Here is a 27,057-nt window from a genome sequence, read left to right as displayed (position 1 = left end):
TTCGGCCCTACGATCAATCGCTAACCTTAGCACGGCCGGTCTGGCTATAACGTTTTGTAGGCATGAGGCATGAATGCTTTTTACATACGCTATCTACGGAGCTGAATGGTCAAGGTATAAGTGTTGAAATTTCCCTTTTCTCCATTCTGTCTGTCTTTTACTTCATTGACATACGATGGTCATAATGATTGATGAAATGAAGCTTACAAAAAGCTACATTTCACTGGTCAACTCACTTGTACCTGCACTGCAAAACCAAATTCTCTCCATCTTGTCCGAGACGTGATTAGGGGGGGGGGGGTCACCATCTTTAGAACAGACATAAAAAGTGAGTATTCGGGACTGAAGATGGATGATGACGTCATCGCTCAGCCCGAAAAGGTTGGTGTTAGCCATAGAGATACTTATATAACGCGCAATTAGTATACATCTCTGTGGTGTTAGCCGAGAATGTCCATGATGTCATTACCCAACTTCAGTCCCGTATACTCACTTTTTATGTCTGTTCTGAGGATGGTGACCCCCCCATTCATGTCTCATACAAAATGGAGAGAATTTGGTTTTGCAGTGCAGGTACAAGCGAGTTGACCGGTGAAATGTAGCTTTTTGTAAGCTTCATTTCATCAATCATTATGACCATCGTATGTCAATGAAGTAAAAGACAGACGGAAGGGAGAAAAGGGAAATTTCAACACTTATACCTTGACCATTCAGCTCCGTAGATAGTGTATGTAAAAAGCATTCATGCCTCATGCCTACAAAACGTTATAGCCAGACCGGCCGTGCTAAGGTTAGCGATTGATCGTAGGGCCGAATGCAACAGCTGATTGCCCTGGCTATTGTGCATAATCAGCGATAAATTCAAACTTTACAATTTGTGTTTATGGGCCCACCTCATGGTGCATTGTCCTCGTCCCACCAACAATGGTGTGCGCCGCCTACAGGCCGAGAAAAAAGAGGAACGTATTTTTTGCAATTGAGTGAAATGAATTTGCAACATGAGTGAAATGTTTTTCGTAGCGAGAGGAATGGATATTTACGTGAAGAACGAAATTTACTCACGGTCTTTACGGCAGCCGTATGTGTTATCCAACAAAAGTGAAAGGATTTGTTTGATCTCAGATTTAAAATGTAACAAGTGAAATTAGATTTTAATTCGTCGTACGGACGAATTAGGTGGTCTGTCGTAGATGCAGAGATAAACAAACATAATTATTTAAACAAATGAGTGGATATAAGTATGAAAGATAAATAGACAAACAGACATACATATTCAAACAGATACATATAAGAAAGATAGATAAATAGATAGATTGATGGAGAGATAAATGATAGGTGGATAGATAATAGAAGATAGATATATATTAACAGGGGCCGCGGAAGCTGGGGGGCAGCCCCCTTTACTTTTTTCCAAAACCGTAAAAATGACCGTATGATTGTGATTTTTTGCATGGTCAGCCCCCCCCCCCCCCCGCTTTGAAAACCGTTCCGCGGCCCCTGATTAATAGATAGATAGATAGACAGATGGATAGGTAGATAGATATAAACAGATAGATAGGTATCGGACAGATAGACATTGACGATAAAAAAATACGATGAGGAGGCTGATACTGATAATGATTGATGAAAAAATACGATGATTCCCAGCGGTGATAATGATATCATATTTGATATACACATAGATTCAGAGACAGGTAGATACATAGGTACATACACAGATAGACAGACAGATAGATAAATAGATAGATAGATAGATAGATAGATAGAGAGAGAGAGAGAGAGAGAGAGAGAAAATAGATCGATATATTTATTGATAGGTAGATAGATAGAATAACATATTAAACAAATTTGATAGATAGATATTAAATAGTTAAACAAACAAATAAACAGACATAACTATTTAGACAGATCAATAGTTATTAGATTGAAAGATAAAAAGTAGACATACGGATAGACATATGTATTCTGAACAGATAGACATAAGATAGATAGGTAGATAAATAGATAGATAGATATAAAGATTGAATGATAAATACACAGATATACAGACATATTAAACGAAATAAATAGATATTAGATAGATAGAAGGATAGACATATTTAAACAGATAGATATATATTAGGCAGAGAGAGAGAGAGAGGTAGATAGATAGATAGATAGAAAGATAGATATATCATGTAACTTCTCGTCCCGCCAACAATGGTGCGCGCCGCCTACAGGCCGAGAAAAAAGAGGAACGTATTTTTTTGCAATTGAGTGAAATGAATTTGCAACACGAGTGAAATGTTTTTCGTAGCGAGAGGAATGGATATTTCCGTGAGGATAGTTACGGTCTAATACGGCAGCCGCATGTGTTATCCAACAAAAGTGAAAGGATTTGTTTTCTCTCAAAATTAAAATGTATCAAGTGAAATGATTTTTTTTTGAAAAGTGAAACATTTTTTTTTTCAAAAGTGAAATATATTTTTTTGGAAAAGTGAAATAAATTTTTTTGGAAAGTGAAATATATCTTGTAGAAGAGTGAAATATATTTCTTTGAAAGGTGAAATATATTTCTTTGGAAAGTGAAATATATTTTTTTGGAAAGTGAAATATATTTTTTGGGAAAAGTGAAATATATTTTTTTTAGAAAAGTGAAATATTTTCTTTTTGAAAAGTGAAATATATCTTTTAGAAGAGTGAAATATATTTCTTTGAAAAGTGAAATATCTTTTTTTTGAAAAGTGAAATATATTTTTTTGAAAAGTGAAACATATTTTTTTGGAAAAGTGAAATAAATTTTTTTGGAAAGTGAAATATATCTTGTAGAAGAGTGAAATATATTTCTTTGAAAGGTGAAATATATTTCTTTGGAAAGTGAAATATATTTTTTTGGAAAGTGAAATATATTTTTTGGGAAAAGTGAAATATATTTTTTTTAGAAAAGTGAAATATTTTCTTTTTGAAAAGTGAAATATATCTTTTAGAAGAGTGAAATATATTTCTTTGAAAAGTGAAATATCTTTTTTTTGAAAAGTGAAATATATTTTTTTGAAAAGTGAAACATATTTTTTGGGGAAAAGTGAAATACTTTTTTTTTTTAAGTGAAACATATTTTTTAAAGTGAAATATATTTTTTTGATAAAGTGGAATATATTTTTGAAAGTGAAATATAAATTTCTTTAAGTGAAATGGTTTAGTGGAAGAGAAAGATATATTTTTAAGTGAAATATATATTTAATTGATTCCCTATATGCGTGCCATATAAGTGATAGTCCTGAGGAAGATCATGCATTGATCGAAAGCTTGATTAAATGGAGAAGCAAGGAGCAACGACCACTTCGTAGTCATTTTTTCCTCTCTCTCTCTCTCTCTCTCTCTATATATATATATCTTAAAGTTTCACGTATTGGCTTCTCTAATAGACAAGTAACAAAATATGCTGAAGATAAAAGGTAATGCTTACAATGCCAATATAGTTTTTATTTACTCGAATTTTCGACGGACCTCCGTCTTCTTCAGGAGTATATACAATGTGTGGTATCAATCAGAGAGCGCATCCTCAGACAGATGTTGTTATGATGACTGGCTGAGGATGCGCGCCCTTCACAGAAACATACATAGTAACGCTTGTTTGTAATTATCTAATTGTTACGTAACAATATAATATATATATATTATATACATATGTCAGAAATATGAAATCGCATTTATTATTGATGTCATGTTCTCTATTTTGCGGGTTATGACACTGAACCATTATATCTGTACAGTGATCACTTTGATATGTGCGTTCTCTATTATTAAGATCATTTAATACTATTATCATTATCACCATCACGTGCTTTTAATTTCCAGATACTGAAATGGGCAATAGTTGCAATCATAATATGCGAATTGATTGTACTAGATAATCGGGAATATCTGGCGGCTACATTCTTTAACACGATTTCTAGGATAACAATCACACCGCTTCCTAAATCAAGTTACATCAATACAACTACCCGAAGAATACTGGAGGTGAATTACACTATTCGATATGGAAAAGCTGAACATTCAAACCATTCATCCCTTTATTTCTTCTCGGATGAGGGAAAGTGTCAAGGACTTTCCTGTAAATGGTCTACAATGCCTGGTGCCACTAGAGAACTTGTCAAGTGGGCTCCTGAGGTAAGCTGATCCTCATAGCCCCTTCAACGTCTCATAGAAATTAAAACTTTATGCATGCCAAATCTATTAACTGAACAATCCACTTTTTCTTTCATTTGTGAAGAAAATTGACAATTTATTGAATTTCTGACAAGGACTATTATTAAAGTGAATAATTCTGACATGTCTGATGTTTAACCCTTTTACAATGATTTGGCATAAAGTATGATATAAATTACATTAAGGAGGCGTATGTACGTGGTGAATACTAAAGGTCCGCTAAACAGACCATTGGGGCACACTATTTCCGGCTTGTGTGGCTTGCCTTTGGCCCGTTGCAGAAAGTTTCTCAATCAAATGCAATAAAAAAAAAATAACTCGATCTTACACTAGCTGTATAGACCATCGATCTGAAAGAATGGTTACTTTGTTTTTTTACGGGCAGCGGGTGGATGACACTCCTTTTTTATTAATCTTACCCTCTCCTTCGTCCAAAATACTGTTTATGCTATATTTTACATATGCTATTTTTTGGTTGAAAATATGAAATAGTTCTAATTCTAATGCACTTATCATTGTGATATCAAAACAGATATTTGAGAAAGTACCCCTGGACTTCCTTGGAAACTTCAAAAATCCATGTTGGCTACGGAACAAGACGGAACTCAACTGTCTTCCCTACTTCTACGTGATAGGGACAAGTAAGTGCGGTACGACAGATATATGGGAGAAGATCTTGTCTCATCCTGATGTCATTAATGTCCCAAAAGAACCACATTGGTGGGGACCCCGTCGCCTTGGATTTACTGGAACACCATGTCATGGAAAAGAGGGTGGGTAGAATGTACCCTTTGAATTCAAGTAGCACGATCAAATCTTAATAATCATACTCCAATTTGTATTAATACAGTGCGTCCCAGAATAAACGAAACCGAGATTTAGCGATCATTGATCATAACTTAATCATAAAAAGAATAGACAAATGACCTACCAATTTAAAGCTTAGAATCTCTTCTTTCATCTGATATTACTTAGGTTATTTCTTATTCACGCATGAGTGAGCAAAAACAATTTGAAGAAAGGATACCAAAAACTCATTTGGCGGGGAGTATCTGGGTTTTAAAAAAAACCCACATTTCTGAAAAGTTCAATATCTGCTCTTTAATTTGGTACCTCAATTACAGAAAATGGTCAAGAAATAAAAAAGTTCTGGTCATTTGAAATAAGGCTTGTATTTCCATAATTTCATGAGATAAACGTGTTTTCACCGGTTTCCCACAGAAGCCTTCGCATGGTGAACAAAATATTAAATGCATGGCTGATCGTCAACAAAACGGAGTATTGAGTGGGTTTGAAAGCCAGCCTGGAGAACCTCTTCATTTTATAAAATTATTGAAATTCAAGCCTTATTTCAAATGACCAGAACTTTGTTATTTCTTGACCATTTTCTGTAATTTAGGTATCAAATTAAAGAGGAGATATTGAACTTTTCAGGAATGTGGTTTTCTTTTTGAAACCCAGATACCCCCCGCCAAATGAGTTTTTGATATCCTTTCTTCAAATTGTATTTGCTCACTCATGCGTGAATGAAAAATGATCTAAGTAATATCAGATGAAAGAGGAGATTCTAAGCTTTAACTTGGTAGGTCATTTGTCTATTTTATTTATGATTAAGTTATGATAAATGATCGCTAAATCTCGGTTTCGTTTTTTCTGGGACGCACTGTATAACGTTTGCTAATGTACAGTGAACTGAACATGCACTTTCTTATCGCTTGTTTAATTTGTTCATTGAATTTCAAATCCGCGTTTAAATAAAATGAGTGATCTTGTGCCAATGTATTTCAGTGCAAGCAAGTCAGTAATTCCTAGTGCCTTTGCTTTCTACCCATACGCATCTAAAGCCATTAGCATTACGAATTCAAACATTATTTGCTTTATAAAACTAATTGGCAGTATCAATTTGTTGTGGGTGTTTGTAAGGGCCCCTCCAAGATTCCTTGGATCACAAAGATACTCCTTGTAAAAACAAAATGGCTGCGAGATTTCTCTTCGATCGAAAGCGTATTCATAATTCTCCCGCCTAAAGTACTTCTTTCCATTTATAATACCTTGTTTCTCCAACATATTTCATATTGTACCATTATCTGGGCTTGTTGTCCATAATATCTATCTGATAGAGTATTCAAATTGCAGAAAAGAGCGGTTCGCCTTATTTCCGATTCTTCATATCATTCCCACCATTATTTCAGAAACTACTATTAACTGTGTATGATATCATGAATCTAAAAATCGAAATTTTCAAGTATAAATGCAAACATCGTCTACACCCTCCTCATTTTTCTGATTGATTTCCCCTTAATCTAGATTTCCATTTTTATGAAACCCATTCTGCCAATGACTTTCATTTTCCAAAGGTTCGAACATCATATGCTAAATCTACTCTTTTTTTCACTGGCCCTAAACTGTGGAGTTCCTTACCAAAAGAAATTAAAAACTCAGTATCACTCCATTCCTTTAAAAGTAATTTCAAAAAGTACCTGATTCATACAATTTTAACAAAAAAACAGTAGAGCTTAAAAACCAAACCTATCTTTTCCTTTTTTGTATTGTTTATGTCATTACTTAAGTTATCATTCTAAATTCTATTTCCCATTCGTAACGCTATTTCATTTTTTATATATGTGTTGATTTTTCTTAACTATTTTTTTGAAAGTTATAAATGAGAGCCATATTCACATGTTATATATTGTTAAGAAATGTCTATTTTGATAGCACTTATCTGTTTATTTTATGTTGGGTGCCTGATTTTAAGACTTATTTTGTCTTCTTTGGCTCCCCCACAGTAAAATGTACATTTCTTTGTGTTATACTTTTGATCAACTCGGTTAATTTTCCTTTTTAAATTATGTTGTTTCCTATTCTGTACATATTTGTAATGTTTTTTTTTAAATATTATTGTGGAAATAAATGATTTGATTTGATTTGATTCGCGTTCAGTTTCAAAAATGCATGGTCGGAACTTAAAGTTGCGTAGAATTAAAACATTAGCACGTGACGTCCATACACACACGTCATTGGTCACCCCTTGTGCCCGTTTATTGATGTGAATCATGATATTTGCAAAACACAACTTATGTTTACATTATTGTCTCTTTTATTCGTTCGGCTCCACATTCTAGAGCAGATTCCACAAGTTTGGTAATTATATTAACCTATTCGTTTTCTATGTTTCACATCTCAATTCATGCAAAGGAAATTGAAAATCAGATTTGTTTTGAAATTTCATTTTTAGTTAGATATGAAAAAAATGATCATACTACTTGAAAATTGGGCCCCCTATTTATGGACATAATAGCCTGCATACCTTTAAATTCGATGGTATGCAGCAAAATGGTTTCACCATCATACCCAATCATGAACGCTATTCTAGCTGGTATAATATTTATCAGAGTTATCATATTTATCAGTTATTTCATTTCTATTGCAGTATTGGCCATACGAAAGCTCACAGGAGGAGAGGATGACAGCTCTTTTGAATGGTATCTTAATCTATACAAATCTTTAGGAGTTCCGAAAATAATAAACAATAATGTCACAGCGGCAACGGGGATTCCTTACTATCATAAAGTTTTTGGTAAGTGGTTAGTAATGTCCGTGTAAAATCAGTATATTTGCTTACGGTTGGGGGACGGTGTCTAAAAAGGTCCAATCATAGGAAGCCTGTGGCGCCACCTTTGGTTAGAATTTAGAAGTGTTGCCGATGAGTGTTAAAAAAAACATGGCAGTGCACTTCTTCCTCAGAGAGAGAAAGAAATATGAACCTCACATTCTTTTTTTCCCCGCATTCTAAATTGCATAGATTTCAATCATCCGAGCTTTATTAATAAAACGTTACAATTAGGATTCAAGGACAATTCAGTATTCAATAGCGTCCTAACCGCAATCGATCAGGATCTTTTTGAAATCTATATATGCAAAAATGTCTTTGTTATTTTTTCGTTTTTCGTTTTCTGTCTTTCTTATATAAATTTAGGCGATGCCTCGATATCTACTAGCTACACCATTGGGCTGGATTGGACTAAGACTTTTCCAAACGCTTCGGAGCCCGTGTATACCAATGCACAACTTCTCCGAGCAGTACAGCCTAATGCAAAAATCATCCTTATGGTTAGAGATCCAACAGTAAGGTAATTTTTTAGTGGCCCATATTGTGATCTTCGCTTTAATTTGGGTTTAACTCAAAATAAAAAAGGATTTTAGTCCATAATTTTATGGAATACTTGGTCTCATCTTTCGAATTCTTTATATTAATGAAAATGATAACATACCAAAGAATCAGGAAAATCAGGAAAAAGGTTTTTGTTTTCTTTCCGAAAGCGTAGCAATATTATTCTCATTGATCAATCACAAGTTTCACTGTAAAAAAATAGCATTTTTGGGAAAACTTTTAATGCAAGAAAGTGATCTGAAATGTTATCAAGGGGCATGCAGAACTGATGAAATAAATCCTGAATCTGAAAGCATTTGAAACAAAAATTAGAAGAAACATAATATTCGCTACTGTGCATGTGCTTTAAGAATATTGTTATATAATTCAACAGGCGATCATTTCCCATTCTTTCTTTAAACATACATTATATGTTAACACGTGTTTAAATAGTTAATTTGAATAGAATGAGTCACATGTATGACGCGAAATGTCTAGTTCTCATTTTTTTCTGCCATTAAATTTCAGGGCAATCTCATATTATTGGTATAGCTTCGGAAATGGAAATCCGAAAAGTTTCCACGACATCACGGTCAAACAAATTGGATGTTTAAGAGACTGTCTTCAGAAACATAATATTCGCTACTGTGCATATGCGGCAGGTTGTGTAAGTGTGTAATTTTTTTTTATTTGATGGTTAGAGATGTTTTGTGTTTACCGTCGATAATTTAATGAATAATTTACTGAATAGAAATTTACTATATTTCGCAAACTTTACTTATGTTGTCCTTTCCCCGATCTTTGACCGTATAGGCCTTTGACAACATTATATTCTGTCCGGACTGCATTCACGAATAATTGGTGCGCTGTCCCTTCTACTCTACCTCCGGGGGAGGGCACTCATTATGTATATAATGTATATGTGCCGCCGAAGGGACCCCCCATTTTACACTCAAATTTCCGTTACAATGCATAGCCATTTTTGTTTTATTTAGGAAGAAGAACAAAGAAAGCCGCTTCAAAGCATAGTATTTTCTTCTTATCGAGAAAAAAAGAAGAAGAAATCCGCTCCAAAGCTTCGCATATTTTCCGTTACGCCGTTCTGACAACGCTCGGGCGGTGTGAACCCCTGCTATAGATCATGCTTCAGAGATTTGTTAACTCCATATGCACCCTTTGCTAATGCTTGAACCCTTTTCTTGCCTTCAAAAATATAGCGGTTTAACAATAGCGATAACAATAGGCCTTAAAGGCCTGGTCACACCGCCCGAGCGTTGTTGAAGCGGTCGTGGAGCGGAGAGAAAAAAATCATCACCGCTCGCTCCAGTTCACCATTTTCTATTTCGATTGTTTTTATTTTGTTTTCGATTTTCCCCCAATTTCGAGAGCAAAATTCGACCCTCTTTCCCTATCGCTCCACGACCGCTCCAACAACGCTCGGGCGGTGTGACCAGCCTTTGAGGCCTATTGTTATGATTGTTATCGCTATTGTTATACCATATATATATTTGGTAAGCGATGAATTCCAATTACCGGAGTTAGATATAATATTCATTATGAATGACGTATTCTGTTGAATCCCGGGGGTGTTGAATTTCGGGAATTGAAGAGTCATAGCAGTGTCATAGCGCGCGTAATTTGATAGCGTTGTAGAGACGTACAAACTATTATGTGGTGCCAAAGAGAACTCGTTTGGAGAACGGTGTAGAGAACTTATGTTGGTTACCAGACTTATTTTAATTTGTCTTCTCGATCTCGGTAGATAGGTAAAATATTTTAATCTGGGTATACCCTTGAGCTGAGGGTCAAGTTTGAGAGATAAGCCTAAATAGCAGCTAGACTTAGCTGGCTAGCTAGACCTACTTAGTAGGCTACTGAGCCAGAACTAGTCTTAGCCTTAGCAGAGCCTGAGCTGAGGTCAGGCTCGGATCCAGGAGGGGGCCGAGCCGGCCCCGGCCCCCCCCCCCTATTTTTTGACAACCTGCAGAAAAAAGTTTACTCTTTACCTTGATAGAAACTACGAAAAACAGAAAGAAAAGTAAGAAAGAGGTATTTTACCCATGATGTGTAATTTACAGCCTCGTAACGACCGGCCCGACCCCGAAAGGAAACCAAAAAAAAGGTGAGGGGAAGAATTGGAAAATAGACTTTATATAAAAAATTTCGCTCGCGCTTCGCGCTCGCATTGCCTGTGTAATGAATCCCATTCAAGAGGGTTAAATGACACTAATATATAACCAGTATATATACAATATATCCAGTTCTGATATCAATTTGCACACAATTCTCTAGCACATCAAGCATTTATTATTTTGTTTGATTTACACAAATTGTTTAATGTGTATCAAAATTAATGTTCGGCTCGCGCTGCGCGCTCGCATGCGCTCGCATTGTTTAATTTGTGAGATACCTATGCTCTTTGGAAATTCTTACCAAAATTTGTCAAAATGCTCCTTTATCATGTCAGTATATCAAAAAATTAAGCTCATGCTTCGCGCTCGCATTTAATTGTTTGAGACGCACAGCTTGTTTATTTAAATAAAAACGCGCTTAGACTGTTCATTTTTTTCAGGTCGGAATATCAGAAATTTTGAGCTCGCGCTTCGCACTCTCATTATTTATTTGGTGATACTTGTATCCTCTTCAATAATCACTAAAAACAGTCCTAATTGAGTCACTTTTCACGTTACTATATGATAAAATTTCGGCTCGCGCTTCGCGCTCGCATTGTTTAGTTGGATACTTATCTTTGTTCATGATTATAAAGACTGCTCTGAATCTTCAGTTCTAAGGACATAAAATATCAAAGATTTTTAGCTCGCGCTTCGCGCTCGCATTATATATTAAGACCACATGAGATACCTAATATTGTTTATAGCAATAAAAACTAACATATACTTAAAACTTCAGTCTTTAGTTAGGATTACCCCGTGAAAAACCAACAAAAAAAAGCAAGATTGTAGCGGCCAATCGAGAAAAATGTTGATCAAAATATTTTTCGGCCCCCCCCCCTATTGGCGAAAGCTGGATCCGCCCCTGGAGGTAGCTCACTAGAATACCGTCTAGGTAGCTACCTCAGCTCAGGCACTGATACCTAAGGCTAAGACTAGTTCTGGCTCAGTAGCCTACTAAGTAGGTCTAGCTAGCCAGCTAAGTCTAGCTGCTATTTAGGCTTATCTCTCAAACTTGACCCTCAGCTCAAGGGTATACCCAGATAAAAATATTTTACCTACCTACCGAGATCGAGAAGACAAATTAAAATAAGTCTGGTAACCAACATAAGTTCTCTACACCGTTCTCCAAACCATAGGCGGCGGAAGCGGGGGGACGTGTCCCCCCTAAATTTGAGGACGGGGGGGGGGACGGTCCCCCCTAAATTTGTTGTTGACTTTTTTTTTTTTGCTTGTCAATTTATTTTCCTACGCCCCCCCCCCCTAAAATTTTTTGGGTTGAGAACCTTTTTTTTTTTGCTTGTCAAAATTTTTTTGGTTGTCCCCTCCTAAAATATTTGGCTTCCGCCGCCAATGGTCCAAACGAGTTCTCTTTGGCACCACATAATAGTTTGTACGTCTCTACAACGCTATCAAATTACGCGCGCTATGACACTGCTATGACTCTTCGATTCCCGAAATTCAACACCCCCGGGATTCCACAGAATACGTCATTCATAATGAATATTCATTTCTAACTCCGGTAATTGGAATTCATCGCTTACCTCTATATTTCTGAAGGCAAGAAAAGGGTTCAAGCACTAGCAAAGGGTGCATATGGAGTACGTAAACCAATCGCTGAAGCATGATCTGCAGCAGGGGTTCTCAAACTGACCCAATGACGAAATAAATTTATTTTTTTGGTAGGCCTATCGAAAAAAAAGGCGTAAAAGAGCCTTAAAGGCGAGTTCACGCTGAGAAAAAGTTTATAGTAAAAGTGGGAGAAAATAATAAAAAAATATTATTTGATCCATGAGGTCTTATGCGAGCAGCATTCCTACATAGTGATTGGTTAAATATCAATGAATTTTCATTTCCTGGGATAAGAAATGTTTTTTACTGTACCTTTAGAATATCAAAAGACAAATCTTTTCACATCCGAGCATGAAAAGACAAGAATAATAAGTCGTGGGTAACCATTAAAAAATGAAATTCATGCATTTTATATTGCATAACATAAAGAGGCAGCTACTAAATAATGACGTCACAAATCCCAAAATTTAATAATAATAATAAATAATAATAATAAACAATTTTTATATATCGCAAAGTCGCAAAATTGCCTCGAAGCGGTTAAGAGAGAGGAAAATGAAGTATAAAGGAAAAGAAATACTTTGCACAACAAAATGTATCAAAACTAATATTACAATTTACAACTTTCTCACCAGATCATGAATAAAGAAATACCATCAAATGGGCCAATAAACATATGATATCAAGATTTAAAAAGAAGACTTTTAAGCATAACTTTAAATGTATTAACACTATTAGCATTGAGAATTTGTAGGGGGAGATTGTTCCAAAGAAATGAAGCTGCATAAGAGAAAGAACGCTGACCGTATTGTTTGTAAGAAGTATGAGATCGAGAAAGAAGAGATTGAGAAGCAGAACGTAGAACTCGAACTGGCTGATATCGAGGAAGGAGTTCAGAAAGGTATGAAGGAGCTAGACCATGATATGACTTGAAAGCAAGAAGAATAATTTTGTAGGTGATACGAGAAGTAATAGGAAGCCAGTGGAGTTCGTTGCGAAGCACAGGAGTAATGTGGGAAGAACTAGGGACACAAGAAACAAGACGAGTCGCAGGCCAAAGAGAAGGGAATTACAATTATCTAACCGAGATGTGACAAAAGCATGAATAAGACGATGGGATGTATTCTGATCAAGAAACCTATACGAATTTTACTTATTTTTCTTTTAGCTACAAAGGCAGACTTACATATAACATCAACATTTTGAGACATGGAAAGGGATGAATCCATGACAGCACCAAGATCATTCCGCACTATATTTGAGGGCTTAATTACAGACTGCCCGATCCTTACAATAATTTGAGGAACATCAGATCAATACTTAGAATGAAAGTGAACAAGTTCAGTCTTAGAATCATTTAAAGAAAGCTTATTCTGAAATGACCAAGTTCTAACATCCTTCAAACAATCTTCCATTCTTTGGATAGCACAAGATCGATCCCTAGCACTAAAAGTGGTGTATAATTGAACATCGTTGTTGTTGTTTGTTGAAAATTAATGGCGACCAGTCATATTTGACTATTATCGCCAACTCGTTAGGCCAACTATTATTTCTTTTCTTTTTTTCGACGTGTCTTTAAAAAAATCGTTCCTCTCCTTTTTTTTCTTTTCTTTTTTATTATTATTATTATTATCATAAAGACTATCGTATCTTACAGGTTACCGCATGATCCCGTCCTTTCTAACGACACCGTCCAGACATCGTCCTGTCTCTCCGGTGTAGACAGGGGGCTCCCTTTGGGATACTCTATAGTCTTGAAACTCGAAAAAGAAAATAGAAATAAAAATGATAGAGTCTTTTCCCGTGAAATGATCTCGCATATACCAATCAAATACATGTATGTCTTTTTTGTTTTGTATAAAAATGATAAAATTTGATATGGGGAGGTTAGGATGATTCGAAATTTATGGGGCATCCAAAATAAGGGCTTTAATAAATGGAATGGTGCATTGTTAATTCAAGGTTGTAAGTTAGATGAACATGGAATTAGTAAATAATATATATACACACACACATGCATATACATATTCTTTTTCCTTTCCTTCCATTTCTTCATTTTTATTATTTTCCTTTCATTTATTCTCCTCTTCCTTCCATTCTTTTTTCTTTTCCCTTTTCCTCCTTCCTCTCCTTTCCCTTTCTTTTCCTTTTTTTGTTTTCTCTTTCTTTCCTTTGTCTTTTTTTTTCTCAAAATGGATAATAAGCTCTACTGAATACAAGGCATATAACCGTCAGCGTACATCATACATGAAATACCATGTGCCCTTATAATATCCTGTAGGGGGATATAAACATTGTAAAAAATCAACGGACCAGCCACAGAGTCCTGTGGAACTCCAGACCAAAGGTTATTTTAAATTCTAGTAACTTTCTCAATCGTTAACGGATTTCCCTGAAACCTTCCCCAATATTTTTATAATTTTCTGCTATTTCTACAACAAAAATTTCTTCAGGGTGAACTTAAAATCGAACATACATGTACTGAGGCCTTTCGACATGTACTACTTGGATGATAATCAGAACAGACGGACATGGAAAAACTGACTAATAAATGAAGTTCAAAAGACTGATCACGACCATCCCATTTATACGATGTGGAAAAATGCTAGCATTATGTTAATGTTGAAAACAAGAGTCAACGCTCTCCTTAATGTAGGAGTGATCTAACGAGGAGTTGGTTTACGATTCCATACTGATGTCTTGTTTTTAATATGAAAACTAGTTACTTAATTTACATAACATATTTGATCTCATCCTCGGATGCCTTTAGTATCAATTAAATGAATAACTGAATAAAAAGAGAACTTCCACTTGCCCTTGGTTCGTTATGCAGTTATGTGTTAAAATGACCAAATCCATTCTGACTATATAGGACACGTTTCTTTTCTCCACCAGCCATTGGTTAAAACTAGTTTTCGGCTAATATCAATTTGTTTATACTGGGCCAAAATTATGGAACTCCCTTCCTACTTCGTCAAAGCAATCAGTTAGCCTTAGTGTTTTTAGAAACAAGTCTAAGACAGTTGTACCGAAGAAACACTTAGAGCGATAAACGAATGCCTGCTGGTATATCTTGTCTAACTTTTTAACTTGTTATTATTATTATTATTTGTTTGGCGTCACCTGTGCCTGGGAGGCGAAAAGCGAACTGAATCACTATGACCCGCAAGTCTTTCCTCCCGATATAACTGATTGGGGGAATGCAGGTGGACCACTACATGGGGTTTCCCCCTAAATTATAAACTCTTATACGAATAGTGCAGTGGGTTCTTAACGTGCAAAGGTGGTGACTCTCCTCTACACGGGGCCTCCATTTAACGTCCTATCCGAGGGACGGAGTGTTTTCCATTGTAACATAGCATGCATCTATGAAACATGGGAGAGACGTTGACACACAACGCACTGGCTTCAGTCATCCGCCCGGGGTGGACTCGAAACCACGATCTTTGGTTCGACGGGCAGACGCGTTACCGACTGAGCCAACACCGCTCTCTACTATTTTTTTATATTTTCCCCATAATTATCTATGCGATATTAGAGCTCTTCTACTTTTCATATTTTTCTCTTTTACCTCTTTTGTTTCTTCTATTTGAATTTCAGATTCTTATACTTTAGGTCTGATAGAATTTCTTGGCATTTTTTGTGTATCTTTTGCAAACATGATTATTGATACTTTGTTATTTACTCAAATTTGTTTAATACTTTTGTTTGCTTGTTCTCAAATGTTTTAAATGCTTGATTGTGTACATGTAAGTTTGTAACAATCTGGTGGCCAATGACCTAGAAGCTAAGCTCCTTAGAAGGTCATAACGTTTCTTTTCCATCTTGTCTCATGGATCTTGCTATATATGTTCCATAATAATGTAGTGCATTTACATTTGTTCTTTGCTATTTACTTGTATTGTCATGATTTACTGTTGATGTTGTTATTGGAATTGAAGCCAAATAAAGACTTATTCATTTATTTATCTACAAAATTCCAACCATGCAAAACGCTTCAAAATCATAATTATAATAATAACCGTCAGTGTAATTTAATGATAGCCATCCTTGTTTTCATCGATCACAATTTTGACAATAATTGTTTTAATTTGTGGTTTTTACATGTTCAATTGTGTATTGGCCTGAACTGATGTTGAGTTGAAATGAAGCTATGAAATCTTTAATCTGCAGGGGTTAATGTTGACATGAGGAAAAACAAAAAATGACTATGATTATTATTCAATATTATTTAATATGATTATTATTTGATATACATATTTCCCGTCCTCCTTTCAGCCCTATACCGTATTTCCTGCACTAAAGGGTGGACTCTACTCGGTATTCGCTCGTGATTGGATGGAAGCTTTTTCACCTGACGGAGTACTCGTCATTCGATTAGAGGATTTGGAGACACACCCTCTTTCTACGTATAGAAAAATCATTAAATTTCTCGACTTAGGTAAGTCTAGACCATTAGAAATGGGAATTTGAATTATTTAGGCCTACAGGAAGGATACATTGAAAATGTGTTTTTTGTACCCTGTAGAATCGGAAATCAACACAATCAACAATAAAGCACGTGCGTTTTTCAATATAACCTACTTTGCCAATTTTAGTAACACTTTAATTATTCTGCACAAGTGATTGAAAAATTAATGACAAAATAACTCCAAATGAAATTATCCTAGTAATTATCGTGCAGAAACATTTGTTTTTCAGGAATTTCGTTGGTATGCAGTTTTGTCTATTTTGTTATGGTTCATGGAATTGTTATTTTTCGCAGGACAACTGAGCGAAGAGAGAGAGAATGAAATCATCTACGCTCCTAAGAAGAACGTGAACAGAAGGAGGAAACAGATTCTTCCAGAAACTAAACAGATTTTGGACGATTTTTACGCACCTTACAACAAGGATATGGCGCTTTTAATGAAAGATGACAAATTCTTATATCCTGTAACATAACCATGTTAACCACGTCCATTTCTCTACTTATTATTTAAGGTGTAAGCTTGAATAATTATTTATTTTCAACTATACTCATTAACATTATTATTTTCTATAATATAATTCATTAATTCTATCATCATCGACATGCATCTATACATGTGAGTGTATGTGAGGCTGAGTTTGTGTTCGAATGCATTCATGACATGTACAGAAGTGAGCTTTTATTTACTATATGTTACATGTTTTGAGAAAATGGGTAATATAATCCTTCCCTAATCCCGAAATTACACTGCAAACAATACCAATGTTAATTTAAAGGACAAGTCCACCCCAACAAAATTTGAATAAAAGGAGAAAAATCCAACAAACATAACAAAAATCAAAATCTGATTTTTCTCTTTTGATTACAATCAACAATCTTCTGAGGTGAACTTGACCTTTAAGGTCAAGTTTACCCCAGAAAATGTGATTTTAATAAATAGAGAAAAATCCAACAAGCATAATGCTGAAAATATCATCAAAATCGGATGTAAAATAAGAAAGTTATCTCAAATTAAAGTTTCGCTTATTTTTCACAAAACAGTGATATACACAACTCAGTGACATGTAAATGAGACAGTCGATGATGTCACTCACTCACTAATTCATTGTTTTATTGTTTGAATTATACAATATTCAATTTTTTACAGATTCGACAATAATGACCACCTTGACTTAACCATATACATGTAGTATTAAACAATGCCAATTCCTCATGTTCATGATGAATTAGTTGTTGTCTCACTTGACACCGAGGAGAAAGTTCTAATGTTTTACATTTCAAATAATAAAATACAAAAGAAATAGCGAGTGGATGACATCATCAGTCTCCTCATTTGCATACCGATCAGGATGTGCATATAACTGTTTTTTGAAATAAAGCAAAACTTTAAAATGTCACAACTTTCTTGTTTTACATCCGATTTTGATGAAATTTTCAGCGTTATACTTGTTGGATTTATCTCTTTTTATTCAATTCAACTTTTTGTTGGAGTAAACTTGTCCTTAAACACCAGCTCTGTGTATTTTTCCCGACAAACCTAAAAAGCTAAGGCAATTCCAATTAACAAAAAGGGCGACAAACATGACATTACTAACGACAGAACAATTGCATTATTGCCCTTCTCCAAATTGTTAGAAAAAAATAGTTCACAGTAGACTTTACAAATTTATTCCCATCAATAACATTTTAATAGCCCTGCAGTCTAGATTCCGTAAGAATTTCTCTCTCGGTGTACTGAATTTATTTAGTGTGATATCTGATAAAATAGACATGAGAAATTACTGCGTAAGTGTATTTATTGCCCTATCTAAGACCTTTGACACCATTATTCAACACATTTTGGTAGAAAAACTAGAATTTTATGGACTCAGAGGGGTCCCACCCCATTGTTTTTTTTTTTTATAGTTACTCATCACACAGAAATCAATATTGTGGTGATCGATGGTGTCAGATTCCATTTTAGTCATTTTTCATGTGGAGTTCCACAATGATCTGTATTAGGCCCACTTCTTTTTCCTGTTTACATAAATAACATTACAAATTGTTCTTCAAGTTTTAAATTTTCTCTGTTTGCTGATGATACCACTGTTTCAATTTCATGTAAAAACATACTTTATCTTGTTAGCAAACATTGAATTGGATAAATTTAACGGGGTCCGAACATTTGACCGAAGGCCCTTGAGACCAACTTTTGTGTTTTTGTATTATTTTCCTTCATCTGCCGAGTGGTTTAAGGCGCCTCGTTGCAGCGGCGTATGCCTGTTATCAGAGGAAGAAGGGGGCACAGCCAAATGTTTCCCGTTAACTCCGTCTAGAATTAGTGACATAGCTAAGATTTCAGTTTAGGGGCGGTAGTGAGCACGGAAAGCGCGCTCCCTTGGGGGTGCAAAGCTCCGACGTTTCTGTGAATCGTTCCTTGTCTGCTCCCGCTCATCATCTTAATACGTACTCTGTCTGTTTTCGGGGAGGGGGGGGGGTAGAGCCAAAATATTTCCCGGTAGCTAAGTCCAGAAGGATATAATTTTACGGGGAGGTAGAGAGCACCCGAAGTGGCGAAACGCTTAATACTGAGCGCGCGAAAGGCACTTCCTACAAGGAAGAATTTTCTCCTTCCCGCGCAAAGCACGGAACCTCTGAGGTTTTTTTTTCGAATTATTCCTTACGTGCTCCCGCTCCTCTTCCCGTGCTGACTGTCGCCCCCTTGAATTAAATCCTAGCTTCGCCACAATAGACTTAGTTAGCGAGATATATTTGGGCTGTGCCCCTTTCCATTTCAGGCACAAAATGTAAGAAGAGCGGGTGCAGACAATAAACGATTTAAATAAACGTCGGAGCTTCCGCAAATGTCCACCCCCCCTTCCGATAACAGGCAGAGGACGCATAGAGATGAGCGAGAGCAGATAAGGAACAATTCAAAGGAACGTCTGACCTTCCACGCTTCTCGAGGGGAGGGGGTACACTCCCCTCCCTGCACCCCCCCCCCCTTCCCTGGACGCGCTTCCCGTGCTCACTGCTGTCCCCTTAACTGAAATCCTAGTTATGCCACTAATTCTAGACGGAATTACTGGGAAATATTTAACTCTGTCCCCTCCCCTCTGATAACAGGCACCTGTTACGCCGCTGCAACGAGGCGCCTTAAACCACTCGACCGCGACACCTCATGAATGGGGAAAAAGTCGTTCCCGCGGGCCTTTGATCCCTAGGACCCTCGGTCTCGCAGGCATTTGGTCTTGAGGCTATCACCAATTAAACAAATGGTTTTGCTTTCAACAAATTATTCCTTAATCTTGAGAAAACCAAGTATATGATTTTTTCGAACAAAAGGAATGTCCCATCTCATCCCCCGATGTTTACATTTATTACATGGGTTGACAATAAACAAACATCTCTCTTGCAAATCTCGTATTATTTGTATTCAGAGGCGTCGATCCTGGGGGGGGGGGCAGGGGGGCGATCGCCCCACCAATGAAAATATGGGGGGCAAACATATCATTTTGCCCCCCAATAATTCCGGATATGCATTAAAAAAAATTGTAATGTCAGCAAGCGAGATGGAGATACCAAGCTCGTTCTTTGTTTAAAATCGTGCTCAAAATCATGATGTCCGCTTTTCGGATTGGAATATTAAAATTTTCAGCTCGCGCTTCGCGCTCGCATCATTTCTGTAGCAAAAACCCATACTTTTCATGATTAAATAGCTGAATGTAAATGTCCCGTTTTCATTTCTAGGCCTCAAAAGAACTCCTGCTCCGATTTGCAATCATCTTTGCTTGGATATAATTATATCTTGTTCTTTATCAAAAAACGGCCATTAATCTGTCATTTTTCAAATCAAAATATCAAAATTTTCAGCTCGCGCTTCGCGCTCGGATCTATTCTTCTTTTAGATACAAATCTTAATCATTGGTACCAGAAATTCTTAGAATATCAAATTTTCAGGTCAGAATATAAAGAATTTACAGCTCACTCTCGGCACTCGTACATATGTATCCTCCTCATGAGTTACTACAAACGGTCCTAAACAGGCACACTTTTCCTGTCAATATACTAAAAAATTAGCTCGCGCTTCGCGCTCGCATTAATTTGTGTGTGTGTGGGTGGATGTTTTTACGATCGAGCGCCTTTGGAACGTTAATGATTTTGCCCCCCCCCAATCTGAAAAATGGATCGACGCCCCTGATCAAGATCCATTTATGTTCTAAGTTACGACATTATGTTTCTACATCAATTTTGATTACTTTATATAATAGCATCATACTACCCCATTTGAATTATTGCAATGTTGTCGGTGTTACACTTTCAAATCACACTCATATGAACTACCGTGACGTATTTTTACTCCCCCCCAGTAATTTGCATTATATCAAATGTTCCCTACTGCACTTACACAAAGCCTCTTTTTTTCTAAACTAAACATAATGCCATTACAAGAATTGGTATCAGTTATTTTTTTTTTGGGGGGGGGGGGTAGGCTTAATTGTGACAGAACTTCGGTACTGTTACCGATAGAGGAAAGGCTACTCTTTCGTCTCCGTGTGGTTTTAAGACAATGGAAGTGGATTGATATTTAGCAGAAACACCTATTTGTCTCAGTGGGGGCTTTAAATTTGCATACTTTCTTCCACAAATTTGCAAATACGGAAGGGGGGGGGGTGACTTTAAAATCTAGCCAAACATTAAGGGTTCCACAAGCAAGGTATTTTAATAGTCAAGCTAAGGATAAGGGTGGGGTACATTCGTCAGGCTCTTGCTGGACTTTGTTGCCCGAATGTAATTGCTTGCGATATGCAGAGTAATAATGCCTCTAACTTTTCCAACTTATTTCATTAACATACAAAGTTGCTTTAACTAGGTAGAAAACCCCTTTTGCCCTCATACCCGTATTTGCAATATACAACTTTTTTTATCGCTACGCTCATTACATGTATTTATGCGTGTTAGTCACACCAAACCAGTTGAGGCAAGGACCGATTGAGTCTAGGACCGATTGAGTCTATTGTACTCTTTTGAAAGGCATGACAGCGAGCGCATTGAAGTCGGTATCACCAGTGTGACTAGTGACAGAGGTTGCTTTTTGGTGTCATTTTATCGCAATATCGGGGAATACATTGGAGGTATATTCTCTTTATCTAAGCAAGTTAAGACATTAATACTGTAATGAAGCAAATCAATGTTCCCGTTAATATTTCCTCTTTCGTGCTGAATTTTTACATTTTGCATTAGTTGTTGATATTAATGATAAGAAAAAAATATAATTGCACATGCAAATTTTTGACCAAAAACATGGAAATTTGGGCATTTATTCTCATATTTTTCCAAAAATATTAACCGGACCGTCCAGAAACGATTGCAATCGTTTCTGCTATCTAAATCATTATACAATGCGTATTTGTTTAATATTTTCCCATTGTCTGTGCAAAAATATGAAAATAATTGATTTTCATGAAAAATCAAAGATGGCCGACAAAAATGGGTTCCTTTGGGCCTTCCGTGCAGGAAATGACCCGGCAGCAACACATTTTCTTCACTAATATCATGCCAACATGATGGGACCATCACACCTTACGTACCCGATCAGCTGAATAAACTCTCCCAGCCCCGGTCTATGTGTTTGAAAAAACCTTCAGTCAATTATTTGTTTTATTTCATTGAAAGACCCCTCCATTAAATAACCTCCCTTTTTGCGCTGTTGCATTGGTGTACTTAGTGTAATTATTACTTATTGTTTATCTTTACTGTGAATTTTAACTCGGTGGTCCTTGTTCTTAGCTCTGCTTTCTTAGGGGTCACAAACCATCATTCTATTTGTTGTTTTTGCCGTATATTCTGTTTGCACTTGTATATGATAATCTATTTTGGTATGTATTTGTGCATTTGTATTGTACCTGATGAAAAAAAATAGATTGAATTGGATTGAATAAATTGTATGACCATGATGACGATGATAATGGAGTACTGATTAATGATTACGGTACCATAGGTACTGTATTAGGTTAGAGACAAGGTCAAGTATTTTAATTGTTTGTTTGAGAGTGTGTGTGTGGGGATGAGTTGCTTCTACGTCCAATGCCATTCTGTCCATTGAAAACGTCGTATCATACCTTTTGGTCCAATATCATTTCGTTCAGTAGTCATTTCGCCAGATAGCCAGTCAGTCTAAGAGCAACACCGGCGAAAGCCACTACTTAGTCTAAGAGCAATTTCGTCCAATAGCCACTTTATCTTAGATCCATTTCGTCTAAATGCCACTTCGTTTAACATACACTTCTTTCAATTGCCATTTAAGTGTAATACCCACTTGGTCCAATCCCCATTTGGTCCAATTTCGTCTTGGTCTAATAACTGGGTCAGGCGCGGATTCAGGGAATATGACCCCCCCCCCGGTAAAAAAAATTAGAAGAAAAAGAAACACACAACAATATAGGATGAACGATAATTATTAAGACGCGAATAGCGATTTTTTAGCCTGATTTTGATAACCGTCTCTGCGTCGCATTCAGCCTATGCTCAGTTTTCTCAAATTTAATAATTTTGGGCCATGCGGAATTCGTCCATCAAGTAAAAAATGTGATATCAAGCATCATGATTTTATGAAAACAATTTTCAATTTGATATCTGAAAATAAAATTAATGTACATTGTCTGACCATGGATCTAACTAGTTCTATTAGGTTCATGAGTGTGTGTAGGGGCGTGAAAGGAAAGAGCCGTGTCGTTGACATCAGTTATTCCCGACCTTTCGTTTGAGGACGCACACGCTTATTTACAACGGTAGTTGATTTTGGAAGAGACTTTTTGGGCCTGTCATCATGGTCTTAAAACTCTGTCCTGCAATGCAAATTGTGTGACATGAGATTTTTCTTCGTTTCGCTTCTGCGACGGAAACATTCAATATGCGTTTCGTGTGCAAAATTCTGGTTGCTACTATGGTAACAGCGATATATCCGATTGAGGACTACTTTCCAAAGCCACATTTGACTCCTAGAGCTCGAGAGGACGCCCGGTGGGCCACTTCCACCGATTAGTTGATACCAGGAGCGACCACGCGTAAAAGGGGACAGAGTGGGCAGGTATGTTACGTATAGGCCTTCGTAACGTTATAAGGGTGTAAAAACGATGTTTAAAATGCTGAAGAAAAGGGATATATATCAAATACTTGTAGGGTTTCACAAGCCAAATACTTGTTAAGAGATGCATTTTCATAATCTGGAAAAGAATTGCTTCCCTTGTTTAGGGTACTTTTCGGAACCCCATGGTCGTGCTTGGTATCCACTCATCAATGGAAGTGGTCCCCCGGAATTTAAATGTAATCCCCCATTTCTGGGGAAAGTAAAACATGATGCCCCTTACATCGTGTGCGAGAGGCATATCGTTTGTGTAGAAGAAGAAGTAAACAAACGGAACAAAAGAAACAAAAAAGAAACGAGTTCAAATTTATTGCATATTATGATGTGTACATATTAACGCATGCGAAATGTTCGGCTGGAGAGGTTGATCTGACCCATGAAATCAATTGCCAGTGATCCACCAATAATCCATATTAAATGCAATATCGATTCGATGGACTGTAATGATCTATATCTAAGCCTTAATTCAGTAAGTTTTTCCTCTCTCAATATGTTCTGGATTTAAAAAAAAACACTTTCTTATCCATGTCATAATCTATTTTAGGTCCTGCATTTCGAATTTCTCCAGCCATCAGTCGTAATATACATGCATGTATGGTGCGGGTGTCGCGGAAAAGGATTTTGCACAAGAAAAGCAGATCTGTAGGGCCTGTAACCCCCCTGTAACACAAAGCTTAGCATTGATTGTAGAGCAGTTTTCTACGTTTGATTCTATTGACTATAATGCACAATCAATCTTAGAAATCAAGTGTATGATTGAGCGTTAACTTTTGTGTTAGGGGACCCTAATAGCGTCCGTGAGGATTGCGAAAGGTCCCAATTACCACTGTTACGATACTGCAACAAATAACAAGGAAGATTTAATTTCAAATTTTATTTCCTTTTCTTATTACATGGAATAATTAACCATATACAAACAAATAACAAAATGATAACGGTCTTGAGAACATCAATCTCTTGAAGTGCTAGAGGTAAACTTCCGAAGTGATGATACTATATCCAAGTAATAATCCAAGTTGGCTGGGAAGATTCCTTATTAATGATGGCGATGATGAAACTGATGTTGAAGCACGGTGAATAACAAGAGTAACTGAGTTGAAATATCCGTGAAGACGATGTTGATGATGATTAACAGTCAATTTCAGCAATCCGTGGGTTAAAGAGTGTTCATTAAACCGGTTGATGATCTCGATGAGAACTGAGAATTTCTCTCTCAAAATAACTGCAAACAGTTCATTGATCGCGTGCAAATAATTCCACAGAAGATTATTATTCCAGGTGGAAATAAAATCTGCTCTGACATAAAGTCTGGCGTGAAACTCTTAGCACTGATCTGATGAAGTGATCTGGTATGATATGATGATTCTTGAAGAAACTGTCATCTTATATATACACATTTCAACTATTCTAGATACATGTACTTCTAGTATTGTCTTAAAAAAAACCTTCTTCTCCTTCTTTCTGGAACAATCAAAATTCAAAAACATTCTTGAATGACCTTCAGTGAAATTAACATGTCAACAAACTAGCTAAGCCTATTGTTTATTTACACTAACTATACAAGTCTATTGTAAAGCAATCCCTATTGTTTAGCAGTCTGTATTGTCTCTCGTGGGACATACCAGAGATAACAAAGATTATTCAAAGATTACTCATGTGTAACACAGCTGTACTATAGACCCTTCTGGAACATTCTTAATCATTCCAAAATATCCTTAAAGGGGAAATAACTAAATAAATGAATGTAATTGGTTTTACAATTCTTCTATATAACACCCCCCCACTGGGGAAAAGAAAGCTTTACCGTAGTAAAGATTGAATGGAAACCTTGAATTTACAATCTCCTCAGATTGAAAATCGCACAATATCGTGTATGATATCAGTTGTCATGGTTATTGACAATCATGAGCAACATCAAAGTCTGCATGTTCCACTATGACATCCGTTTAGCAACTGTGTTACCCTTAGCTACAATGGATCGAGAAAGTGGTGATTTAGTTTGCTTCTTACAAGTACCGAGAGCAGCAAATGTGTACAAATATGGGTTCAAGGTAGAATTAATTGGTAAGATAAAAACCACCGCCCATGCATACAGAGATACCGGTAAGTCGATCAATCCTATCTGTGACAAGATCCCCATGATGATGACTGGCATCCAACAACAAAAATCGGTCCCGACGATCAGCGCCATTTTAATAGTCATCTTTCGTTCGCGCTGCTGACGTTCCGACTTTACAATTTGAGCCGACTTTCTGACCTGGAGGAATATGATGACGTAACAAAGAAAGATGAGGACGAACACCGCCAAGTTGACACCTAGGTATAATGCAATGGAATATGTCCAATATGGTCGATGCTCCGTCTCTGTGCTTTCGATGAAAATGTAAAGAGATTCGGTTGCATCGTACTGGATGTAGCCACTCTTTGTCGAATATCGGTTGAAAGGCAGGCCCACACAGACATCGGAAAAACCGTAGAAATCCTTGACACTGTTGCCGAGGAGAATAGGTGAAAAACTAAGAACCAATGCCAATAGCCAAGTCAGGACCAAACTGACCCGTCCGGATGTATTGCGAAACTTGATGGTGCCAAAGGGAAAAGTGATGCAAAGAAACCGATCAAGGGTGATGAGTGCGAGAAGAAAAACAGTAGCCTCGCTTGATAAGAGGGCCACAAAACCAATAAGTTTGCAGAGGTTAGACTCTCGCCAGGTCAATGCTGTTAGATAGTAGAGTTCACCGTAATACAGATCCATGGATGCAATAACTAGCATATAAATACCCATCAGATAATCCGCTATCGCTAAGTTTGAAATAAAGAGTCTCTGAACGTTGTTATTCCATAATTTCCTGTTTCGAAGTCGGAAGAAAATCACCATGCTGTTCCCAAATAATGATCCGAATCCAATGACCCACATGGCGTACCTGAGGGCGTCGTGCGGCATGAGACGGGAACAGGAGTCAAACGGAGTTGGGTTGATGATGGAACACGACGTTATGTTTTTGAACAGGCAGCAAAGTCTGTAATCGTCAGTAGACCTGGGAGAGAGAGACCAATAATTATTCATGAAGCCGATTATCAAGAAGCGTCTAAGATCATCAATTTCACGTCATCGTATCCAACTTTCTGTTCAATCAGGCTTACCCGCAAAGAAATTAGGTTCGATGACAATTGCTTCGCTGTGAATTCCATACACTAATAGAATTGCCAACGTCAACCCCCGGATTTAACAATATACCCTATCCTAAACCTGAAATGAAACCCTAGTGCAACACTAACCCTATTATCTTAGACAAAATGAAGCCCGGAACAATTGTCGCAGGAGAAAATGCCGTGTCACCAGAAAGTTTGTCATTCGCAATCTGTCTTGATTATAGTA

At 36.7% G+C, this 27,057-nt stretch overlaps 2 protein-coding genes across 2 annotated transcripts; one reads left to right on the top strand and one right to left on the bottom strand.

The window, feature by feature from the left end:
• The first annotated feature begins 348 nt into the window (after positions 1-348).
• Positions 349-17,126, top strand: LOC121424194 (carbohydrate sulfotransferase 15-like). The gene is made up of 8 exons (XM_041619805.1): positions 349-381; positions 3,838-4,149; positions 4,721-4,961; positions 7,619-7,765; positions 8,165-8,318; positions 8,867-9,005; positions 16,360-16,522; positions 16,847-17,126. The coding sequence occupies exons 1-8, from the start codon at positions 349-351 to the stop codon at positions 17,023-17,025; spliced, it is 1,368 nt and encodes a 455-aa protein (XP_041475739.1). The 3' UTR covers positions 17,026-17,126.
• An 8,483-nt stretch (positions 17,127-25,609) lies between these two features.
• LOC121423733 (G-protein coupled receptor GRL101-like) lies at positions 25,610-26,595 on the bottom strand. Its single transcript, XM_041619192.1, has one exon. The coding sequence runs from the start codon at positions 26,593-26,595 to the stop codon at positions 25,612-25,614; it is 984 nt and encodes a 327-aa protein (XP_041475126.1). The 3' UTR covers positions 25,610-25,611.
• Between the last annotated feature and the right edge of the window lie 462 nt (positions 26,596-27,057).

Source organism: Lytechinus variegatus, chromosome 11, assembly GCF_018143015.1.
Source record: "Lytechinus variegatus isolate NC3 chromosome 11, Lvar_3.0, whole genome shotgun sequence".
NCBI classification, from domain to species: domain Eukaryota; kingdom Metazoa; phylum Echinodermata; class Echinoidea; order Temnopleuroida; family Toxopneustidae; genus Lytechinus; species Lytechinus variegatus.
This window is presented reverse-complemented; position numbering and strand designations above follow the sequence as displayed.

Coding starts and splice junctions, on each gene's coding strand:
- LOC121423733 (XM_041619192.1), bottom strand. CDS start 26,595: ATGTGGGTCATTGGATTCGGATCATTATTTGGGAACAGCATGGTGATT.
- LOC121424194 (XM_041619805.1), top strand. CDS start 349: ATGGATGATGACGTCATCGCTCAGCCCGAAAAG. Junction 4,962..7,618: donor ACCATGTCATGGAAAAGAGG/GTGGGTAGAATG, acceptor TTTCTATTGCAG/TATTGGCCATACGAAAGCTC. Junction 16,523..16,846: donor CATTAAATTTCTCGACTTAG/GTAAGTCTAGAC, acceptor TATTTTTCGCAG/GACAACTGAGCGAAGAGAGA.